The 11346-nt window shown below is 42.0% G+C and overlaps 1 protein-coding gene across 1 annotated transcript; it reads right to left on the reverse strand.

Annotated features, from left to right (window-relative positions):
• Positions 1-3319: 3319 nt before the first annotated feature.
• LOC139465795 (transmembrane and ubiquitin-like domain-containing protein 1) lies at positions 3320-9079 on the reverse strand. The gene is made up of 3 exons (XM_071247711.1): positions 8974-9079; positions 4927-6001; positions 3320-4377 (listed from the first exon to the last, which is right to left on the reverse strand). The coding sequence occupies exons 2-3, from the start codon at positions 5919-5921 to the stop codon at positions 3996-3998; spliced, it is 1377 nt and encodes a 458-aa protein (XP_071103812.1). The 5' UTR covers positions 5922-6001; positions 8974-9079; the 3' UTR covers positions 3320-3995.
• Positions 9080-11346: the final 2267 nt, after the last annotated feature.

Genomic DNA, 11346 nt, shown 5'->3' on the forward strand with positions numbered 1-11346 from the left:
TACTGGCCCACTCCGTGAGTGAGTTGGGTTTTATGTCGCTTTTTGCAATATTCCAGTAAGAGCGGGGACACCAAGAATTGACTCCGGACATCATACCCACTGGAGGACCCGAACCCTAAACCGTGGCCTGCTCATCTACCCACTGGAGGACCCGAACCCTGAACCGTGGCCCGCTCATCTACCCACTGGAGGACCCGAACCCTGAACCGTGGCCCGCTCATCTACCCACTGGAGGACCCGAACCCTGAACCGTGGCCTGCTCATCTACCCACTGGAGGACCCGAACCCTGAACCGTGGCCCGCTCATCTACCCACTGGAGGACCGGAACCCTAACCGTGGCCCGCTCATCTACCCACTGGAGGACCAGAACCGTAAACCGTGGCCTGCTCATCTACCCACTGGAGGACCAGAACCCTAAACCGTGGCCTGCTCATCTACCCACTGGAGGACCCAAACCCTGAACCGTGGCCTGCTCATCTACCCACTGGAGGACCCGAACCCTGAACCGTGGCCTGCTCATCTACCCACTGGAGGACCCGAACCCTGAACCGTGGCCTGCTCATCTACCCACTGGAGGACCAGAACCCTGAACCGTGGCCCGCTCATCTACCCACTGGAGGACCCGAACCCTGAACCGTGGCCTGCTCATCTACCCACTGGAGGACCCAAACCCTGAACCGTGGCCTGCTCATCTACCCACTGGAGGACCCGAACCCTGAACCGTGGCCCGCTCATCTACCCACTGGAGGACCCGGCAACCCCTCCTTGACCCACTGGAGGACCCGAACCCTGAACCGTGGCCCGCTCATCTACCCACTGGAGGACCCGAACCCTGAACCGTGGCCCACTCATCTACCCACTGGAGGACCCGAACCCTGAACCGTGGCCTGCTCATCTACCCACTGGAGGACCAGAACCCTGAACCGTGGCCTGCTCATCTACCCACTGGAGGACCCGAACCCTGAACCGTGGCTTGCTCATCTACCCACTGGAGGACCGGAACCCTGAACCGTTGCCCGTGTGATGAGCAAACATTTTAACCACTTGGCTACCCCATCGCCCGCGCCATCCTATCACTTAAGGAAACATCCTCATATCAGTGTTCAACAATGGTCTGTAAAAAACAAGAGAAAACAACTGCAGTGTGTCAACAAATATGTATATTTTAAAAAGATGGATTCATCAGATAAACATTCTGTTATTAAATGAAAACCAGTTTACACCATCTTGAAGCATAATCAATTGTCTTTGAAACAAGACATAATTTGAGGGTCAATGTTTTTCTTAACATGCTTAACAAGGCATTAATTTATGGACAACCCACAAGCTCCAGATAAATATACACATGACCTCACATTGATACAACAATATCATACACAGATTATTATGTCTGCTTATACAATGTTCACTGTACTTCTGTACCATCTCAGCGGAACTGTTGCCATAGTTACCTTTGCCATAGTTACACGGGAACATTTTAAAATGATTACAGTCCCCCTGTTTAGCCCTTTTTTCTTCAGTTAAGTTCTTTACATTCAAAACCATCAAGAAATGCTAGTTATGACTGTGATACTAAGCAGGATTGTGCTTCTGTTTGAAATATATGATAAAAGTCAGGATAGAATAGCCAAACGCTTTCTATTTCACAGTTCTAATGCCCAGAATAATGGATGGGATGGGATGAGGGCAAGGGTAGGGGTGGACAAGGTTAGGGGTGGGGATGAGGGCAGGGGTGGGGATGAGGGCAAGGGTGGTGGTGGGCGAGGGTGGGGGTGAGGGTGGGGCCGAGGGCGAGGGTGGGGGTGGATGGGGGTGGGGATTAGGGCGAGCGTGGGGGTGGATGAGCGTGGGGTGGACGAGGGTGGGGATGAGGGCAAGGGTGGGGATGGGGGAGTTGGGGGCAAAAAAGATGAAACAACCAAAACCACAAGACTGAAAACACAACTGATCAAATGTCAATAGGAATATGTTCAAATATGCTTGAAGCGCTGGACAGTGAGTAGCTTATGCAGTTTCCCGAGGGAAGGGAGTTAACTGAATATGAAGGTCCAGTTTCCACATGACTTTATAGTCAGTTACCTCCCTTGCCATCACTCACAACCAGCTTCACATGGATCTAAAGGGGCAAAAGAGGACACATACTTTCTTGTGCATATGTTGAGAGAAGGTTGTTGAATTCAACCAGTGAAACAGCCCAAAACATGCTGCTAGATTAATAAATGAAAGGATGAAACAGGCTGACAGACTTCAACCACAAGACACAAGATTGATATCTCGATCTACGATCTACCGGTATGTCTTCAAAATGTCCCTCAATCAATCTCACAATCTTCCAAGGTCTCATTCAACAAAGTGACCTTAGCACTACGACTGTCGTAAGTCCATGCAAAAGTATGAGAGTTACGATCATCCTTAGTACTGAGATTGATTTGTGGAATGGCGGGCAGGATTTATTCTCAGCAAGAACACTTTCATAGTGAAGAACCTAATCATGACTACAAATAGAATGGAACATAGTATCACATGTACAGTGTCACACTGATTCTGCTCTCAGGACTAATACTGACAGGGACATTGAAATTTTAAAAAGGACATTTTTACCTGATAATAATGGTATTAAGAACAGTTCGGGAATCCAGAATTTAGGTTCATATGGAATGAAACTGTCTGGACAAACAAGATTTCATGAAATATAGTTGTGCTCAACATACGGTGATGGTGATGGATAGCGGTATATTGTCTACAAATGTTTTACCAACTTCAGCTTGTGATCGAAAAGTTTCCCCAATCATCAGTGTATCGATCCTTCATGACATAGTAATCAAATGCTATGGTCCAAATGCAGCTGACAAAATATGATTCAAATGGATTGTTCCATCCACTAAGTTTACAACTAACATAAAAGCCAGTTAGTGAAAATTCAAAAGGTTTTATCATTCATTTTAAAAAACTAATTTATCCTAAATCTGGAATAAACGTGTATAAATATGATAAAGTTAAGACAGTGAAATCCCCTTAAGCGATTTCTATCTTGATTTACATGATACATGGGATAAATTCAGACTGATTCATTTTCATGATTTCATCATTTATGTTCACAATATTTCATCTGTTGCAATTAAAAAAAATCACTTGTCTACTTAGCAGGCTTTGAAAAAGATTCATCTACAGTTGATGTAAAATTCAAAAACTCCAGAAAATGTTTTGGTTCCTTCTCATTTGTTTTCATTGTTTTTCGTCTTTTTTTTAAAATGATAAAACAACTTTACCATCCACTTGGAATAAATTTCCATTACAGTTGAAACAGAATTGAAGTTTTCTTGAGTTTCTAACATTCATCGATCATTTTGCACACTTTCAAAATAAAATACATTTAAATATTTTCTAAGGGCAGTAATGAATGACTTGTACACTGTAATCTCCCTTGCCATGCCATAACATCTTCCTGAGGCAATGGAGCTAACTGACTGTAAAAGTCCAGTTTCCACCCTTGCCGAATTTCTAGGTTCGTGATACCACCAGTGGCTATTACGAGTTATGTCCCTTCTATATCCCCCTATTCACCAATCACATTCCATCTCTCATATCACTTGCATTTACTTTAAATAAAATGGTGTCACCCAGCGATTTGTTTGTTGTTTAATGCCGCACTTAGCTATATGACGGCGGTCGCCCAGTGAAGACAATCGGATCGATAATCAAGATTGAAATAAAATAGGTCTTACTTCGCGAAGTGCATCAAATCATGTGAGCACGTTGTTTAAAAACATGTACTGATTTGGGAAAACTGCAAAGCAGTTTACGAACATGATGTCGATTTCATTACGCAATTTTGATTGAACTATGCATAGACTCTTTAGTCCAGCCAAAATATAACTTCGTAATTTCAGCCTAGTTTGGCATGGGTGGAAACTGGACAGTTATAGTCAGTTAACTCCATTGCCTTGGGGAGATGTGCTATAAGAGTGGGAGAAAGGTTTCACTCCAGCCAGGTCTACTCCATGTGTTGATGCTCTCTGTCTCCACCTCCCCGCCACACTGAAGCACACGCCAGCAGGAAGAGAAAAGTCACTCCAGCAAGGGAGAGAGTTGACACAGCATTAAAGTATTGCTTCTGTGTGATGCGCAGATACCAAATGCAAGCCAATATGAGGGCAAAGAGAGGCAGCATGAAAGAACCAAGTGCTGCATCCCCATCTCCGTTGTCCATCTGTGGCTGTGCCGTGTGCTGAAGGTTCTGAGTAACCAGACAATGTATAACACTATTGTCGGTGATGTTGTAGCCTTGTAGAGTGTTCAGGTCGTTGCGCATGTCTTGTCCGTTAAAGATGAGACGTACCAGTTTGTTGTCTGCAAGTTCAGTGGAAAAATGGGCTCTGCAAAAAGAGGAATACATGTGTACATGGTGTAAACATGGTTATACACTACCTAACTATGAACTGCAGTTGTTGAGAGGTGTAAAAATTGTACATAAGAATGAGATGAGAGCAAGATAAGATGTTCTTCCATCAAAATAAGGATGCATTGAGAGAGTTTTTATCATATTGTCACAAGTGAAGCATCATGTTGCATGAATCCTATTTATATAGAGAGTCAGAATCTATTTGTTTTCCACTTGTCACAAAAAGACACTTTCGGATCACACATCATATATGTCCACAACAAGTTCAAAGTGATCTTTCTTAAACCAATACATTTCTGACACCCCAAAGGGATGCAGCTCAGTCATAATTAGAAATTAACACCAGCCCAATAGTCCGGGGCTAGTACAAATTTCTGCTGGCCAGTACAAATTTCTAAATTTCCCCATTGTTTTAACATTACAAGGGCGATTTATCTTTACCCGGGCTAGAAAAACCTGTGAGTTCAGTTTTAACACTGTCAGGTCTGTTGGTAGAATATGAACATCGGAGTAATGCCCTCACCTTCTGAACTGGCCAATTGTATCTCCAGGATTACTGTACACAAGTCGCTGAGTGTCATTCAGATATTTTAACCTAATTCGGATCTGTCCTTGATTATCACTGGACTGGTTCAACAAGTCCTGATGTGTTCCACTTGATACAACAGTAGTGTTGGGAGAGAGGGTTGGGGAGGGGGAGGGGGAGGGGGAGGAGGGGGAGGTGGTTGTGGAGGAGGAGGAGGAGGAGGAGGAAGTGGTTGAGGAGGAGGAGGAGATTGGGGAAGGTGGTTCACTTGAAGGCACATGTCTCTGTCTCACTCCTGTCGAGGCTGCAACACCAGGCTGAACTGTCTCTGTTGAAGGTGAGGATGCTGTTGGCTTTTTACTTGCATCCTCAGCAGATTCAACACTTACATCCTGACTATTTACATTGCATGTCTGCAGTGCTGGTGATGAGTTGGTAGTCCTGCATATCTCACTGGCTATCACATTTGCAGAGTCTTCTGTCTTTTGCAACTCTACACGATCATCCACCACAGCCTTACTCTCATCACCAAGCTGGTTAGTTCTGGGCAACTGTGGGCCCTCTGCACCACTCCCTGATGTGTCAACCCGACTGCTGGCAACAGCCATGTTCTCCTCCTGGACAGAATCATCATTCTGTATATCGTCACTTTCAACAACAGGGCTGTCACAACCAGTTTCAGAAACTGGGCCTGCATCGCTAGAAACAGCATCCTCAGCCACAGCATCGCTGGGAACCGCATCTGCTTCTGCATCCGGAGTTTCGCCAGTATTCAGGATCTGTTGCCTCTCATGGTGTTCCTGTATTTGCCGATTCGCGTCGGCAAGTTGTCGCCGAAGAGAAGCCCTCTGTGTGAGCTCCACCACAATGAGGCTGAAGAATGGTATGTCCCGGGTATGTGTGGACAGCCATGCTATAAGCAGAACCACAATGAATGTGACCAGGCAAAAGATTATGGTCACCTCATCCCCCAACCCTTCTATGAGAGGCATGGAAAGCTTCGGGGACCTTCCCCAACTCCTATCTTTTGTGTTGAACCTCAGCTGAATCCCCAGTCCATCCTCAGCAACATCTGGAACATCAGTTAGGGTGTTCAAAATTAAGCATGAAAACCAATGGGTCTTTGTCACAACCCTTATGTCAAAAGTTTGAAAATATCTCACCAGAGTTATGAGTGAGTGAGTTGGGTTTAACGCCACTTTAAACAGTATTATAGTTATATCACGGCGTGTCAGCTTAATGTGGGAGGAAAGCCCGAAGTAATGCAGGTCTCAGACGTTTACTACTTCGATGAAACCTACGAGCACGGGTATGGTGCTGACAAACCTACAAACATAATTGGGGCGGCTTGGGATTCGAACACACAATCATAGGTTTCTGGCATTTGTCCAAGGGACACAACTTTGCACAGCAAATCACAGCGCCTTAGACGACTGGACCACCCATGGCCCCTACCTGAGTTATGAAGAAATCATGATTGTCATGTTTAAAATCGGATTGGAATTCTGAATACATTTCAGAGAACTCATAGCTGGGATCATTCATACAAAGTATCAGCTACTTTTGTCAGACATGTCGAAATTTGCATTAAACACTCAAAAAATGGGGAAAGCTATAGGCTAAAGTAGCAGAATGATAAAAAAATATGGAAGAAACTGTATCATGTTTATTTGCTGCATATCAAATTTCATAACGATACATGCATAAATGTATTTGGCAAACTGACATTTTCAATACATCATGATACACTTGGAACATATTTAAAGTCAGAATTCTGTGAGCCAATCTTAGAGACTTCATTTGTACAAAGTTTTAGTTCCATAGATCTTGTAAATTCAGAGCATCCCATGAACAATGTTAATTTAAAGGCAGAGTTAATTTCACATGGTAATTTATCATACATGCACAGAATATGACTCAATGAAGGACTTTATCATGTTCAAGTAAGTGAGGTTTAGAGAAGCACCCATGTTTTGAAATATTGCAAACTTAAACTGCAAAACTAAAATACAATGAAAAGGTTGCAGCCGTTGAAAACTTAAAACATTTACTGATTTCATAAGATGCAACAAACAATGTAAAATTGGGTAATTTGATTTTGAAAAGGATAACAAGAATAACCTGAATTGGTCATTTTTTGGCATAAAACTAAAAGTATATGTTACTGTAAGCTTCTTCAAAGAGCACACTCCAATATTGATCCTTAACAGTCTAATAGCACTAGGCTACGTGTTTGTCAACTAGAATTACAATTGCTGAGTGAGTGAGTTATGCTTAACACCACTTTGTTAGTCCGTGCCCAAAACTTGTGAGTCTACTTTTGAGTAATTTTCAGACTTAGTTTTATAGAATGGATTATTATAACCTGAGCTCACTAGACTGAACAGTAGTTAATTTGACTTGGGGCTCAGACTAGTGGCTGAGGTCGCAGAGTGCTACGTACAGTATTTCAGCGATATCACGGCATGTCAGCTGATGGGAAAAGCTTTGTAAACAGTAGCCGATATCCCCCAAGCTCACTCGGCTCTGTTCCCCTTATTGAGAGACAGAATGTTCTGCTCCAGTAACAACACCACGGGTGGAGGCTTATCATGTAACTAGACTTTTCTCTTGTTTGTAAATAAATGCACTTATTCTGAAATAAGAACAGAAGGACCTAGTGCAAGTTTTTCGGTGTGCTTTACATTTTGTTTTGCATAATTATATAGACATACTACTGCAACCAGGACAGTAAGATGCATGACAATATAGCTTTACACATCGAAGTGACTGTATCTGTAGCTCTCTGAAGGGTTTCGATGACAGCAAGTGGGGGATAAATATGCAAATGGAATTTTTTTGGTACTTTTTAGGATATTTTCTTAATGAAAGTTATGTTTAACAAAATGTGTAGACTTGTAAAAATTGGAACAGATGAAAAACACATGAATGAACTGTGTAAGATGTGACGATGTGACAGAGGTACTCGGATGGCTGCAAGGAACTCTGGGTAGGAGAGTGATTTGCTTCATACGACTGAGGCATAGAAATATTGTAATCTTGGCTTTGATAACACTGGCTTCAAATGTAATCAAGCTGGTAATTAGTATTTTGTAACTTCTCCGTAAGAAAACACACTGGCTTTCTCTTCAATTTGCCTCTGAAATCTGAAGCCAGTTTACTCTGTGCAGCGCTAGCGTTGTTGGCTTCGCTGTACAGATCTCTGTTGTTTTGGTTTGAGAATTGAATCATGCATGTGACGTCACACTCAGAAATTACTTCATTCATGATTTAAAAACACACAATGTAGTGTCTCTTTAGGAAGAGATTGGTATGTATATCATAAAACTATTTTGTAGCCATTTGGAGATATAGAAGTGTGTTCTAAACCCTACAGAACATTCTTTCAGGGCGACGCCACCAGTAGTGACAAATAGAAAAACAGGCATGCTACAAGGAACAGATGAGGGGGTGTTGTAACCGCAGCTACATTTAATCAAGCTGTTGTACTGCTGATATTACACAAAATGAGTTTCCACTGAAGTATCTCCTTTTAATTTCGGTATGACCTGATGACTATCTTCAAATGTCTATGGTTCATAATCTATGAAATAGGCAACAATTTAATACCTTACAGCATATTCAACAGAAAAATGTACAAAAGGCAAGTATGACGGCTGTTTCTCAAAGTGTTTACATTTCTATTGGCGTATTAGTATGTAACGAAATCAACAGTAAGTCGAATGAAGTCACAGCCGACTGCCAAGTCACCTTTGCAGATCTGTGATATGTTTCACTTTCATTAAAGTAGTTCTGTATTTTGCTGTTGTTAAGTAGACATGCGCCTCACAAACAATGAAATACCAGCGTCATTTGCTCGAAAGGTTTTCAAGAAACTGAGCCTACAGGATTGAAAATTTTACCAATGTTTACACGTCATGAAACTCGAACCGGTAGACGAAAATATTTGCTAACATATTTCGTGTTCATGTTACTAATCTTATCTGTCCCTTGAGTGACATTTAAGCGTACATGTGTTTGTGAGAATGTTTGAAGAGTAAATACCTTTTGTGGTTTGTAGCTTGTATAATTTCAGACACGTAAATATTTCACTGAAGATGTCGTTTCTCTTCTCCGAGTCTTCACTTCGACAGACTAGGTTTCTGCCAACATTTGCCTTTCGTCGTTTGAATGGGAGGTGGTGCGCTAAAGGGTGAAAGAACTAGTTTTACCACTGCCACACCTCGGGAGCCGGAAGTTTGGACGTTTGTGATTTTCCTTTTACGCGTTAAAAGAATTTTAATATTTGCACTAACAGTAGCTAATATTAAAATAGTAGCACTGCGATATGATAGTCTAAACATTTTCCTGCAATATTGTGGCACAAACGTATTTTCTCCGTGGATATTTTGAAAACTATTTTCCCTACAACGATTCGGATTGCCGTTGTAACCTTCTATTGAATACCAAAGTATTTCAATACTATTTGGCATAGTTACATACTTTACTGTACGTGTTGGAAATACCATTGCCTTAGATGAAGATGATTATTTAAATTAACGCTACCGCACAGTACAACAGGTTTTATGCATCCCGTTACCTAATTTGTATCGGTGCGCTGTTCATGTGTACACGTGTGTTCATTTAATCGCTATCTGCATGTGGGTAACATCATGCCTCTAGTTAGTGCAAATGCATATACGTACCCACGCGTGTATTCGAACGTTGTCTCTTTAATAGTTGGCCCCTGAAGCCTACACTGGTTTTAAGGGAAGCTACTTTATGGATAGAATGGTCAGACTCGGTGACGAGATATTGTCGTACCCCGACGGCATGGAACGCTGCTCCTAATACCAATCACTGGTTTGTCTGGTCCAGTCGACATTATACAGTTGGAAGGGCGACGTTAAACCAAAAATAAAACAACAACCATCTTTTTACTTCTTTGAATATATCAAATAGTCTATTCGAGCTAATTACTTCACTGTATCAAAACGTCAACCAAATTCGACGTAATAAGCGCCCCGCTCTAATAAGCGCCCAAGGCGATATTTGCTGATATATTGGCTAGTGAACAATCCCAATTAGCACCCCTTCCGATTGATTAATGTACACAAGACTTTTTTATTCGAGTATAATACACACTCGTGTGTTAAAAGCATCCTCAGTTGTGAGCAATCAAATTCTGGAAAAAATATATCTGTCGTACATAAACATTTCAGGCTGTCACAATAAACCACGAAATGTATCTTTCAACTCTGTTTTTTTTCCCCACCAAAATAATATTCTATTAAGAGCCCCCTATTTCTAATTTTGAGACCGTCCTGGGCGCTTATTACGTCGAATACGGTATATCAAGAAGATCAATGTAATTGAAATTATATTGTTTATATTACCGGTAGATAGACTGCGGGACTATGACAAATTATTTTGTTGCTTGAAATCAACCAGCTTGGAACATGACAAGATACAACGTAAATCTCTTGTACGGGACCGCCTCCGTGGTCTAATGGTAGAGCGTCCGCCCGGAGAGCGGAAGGTCCGGGGTTCGATCCCCAGCCGCGTCATACCAAAAGACGTTAAAAGATGGTACTTGTTGTTACCCTGTCTGGCGCTCGGCATTAAGGGGCTAAAACAAGGACTGGTCGGCTCGGAGTCAGTATACTGTGTCTGAGTGGGGTATTCATGTTAAACTGCGGCATGGTATCTCAGTGTGCTAGCACTATAAATCGGCATCAGTCCGGACTAGTACAAGCAGCCACACACACACACATATACACGTGCATGCACGTCGCTATATAAGCAATAATCTTGGTCGCGACGTTAAACCCCATTTCACCTCACCTCATGTACGGGTTGGGACGAGTCAAGATTTACTACCCGGGTATACCCGCATTCATAAACGGAAGGGATCATGTGGTTACAAATTCATTGTTTACCCCAAATTTCACTGAACCAATTTACTATTACACAAAATTACCCAACAACAGATTACTTGTTACAATCTCATTAAAATCAGACCTTGGTTCTCGCTACCGCTTAACAAAGATCTTTTGTTTAGCGGTAGCGAGAACTAAGATCTGATTTAATTAGATCGTACTTGTTACAAACTGTTGCAGGGATGAGTGATGGGAAAATAGAGAGAATCAAATTTAACAACAGTTCTTTCAGTTTCGATTACATAAAAAAACTCGGTATATTTTTTGCACCTCAGTCCTGAATGAGAGGTATTTGTTTGTTTTTTTGTTCTTCGGTTCATATCCCTTTAAAAACTCGTTCTTCTCGAAGATGACTTTTCAGTATGGTGAGTCCATCGCTTGTTTAGTCGTCTATTTAGTTGTTTTCATCATTATTACTGCAATAATTGCTACAAGCCACTGGAAGACGGTGACACTAGCATATAAATGGAACTTCTCTCGAGGATTATAGTATATCATA

This window comes from Haliotis cracherodii, unplaced genomic scaffold (assembly GCF_022045235.1).
Source record: "Haliotis cracherodii isolate W230 unplaced genomic scaffold, xgHalCrac1.p SCAF_18, whole genome shotgun sequence".
In the NCBI taxonomy this organism is placed as follows: Eukaryota; Metazoa; Mollusca; class Gastropoda; order Lepetellida; family Haliotidae; genus Haliotis; species Haliotis cracherodii.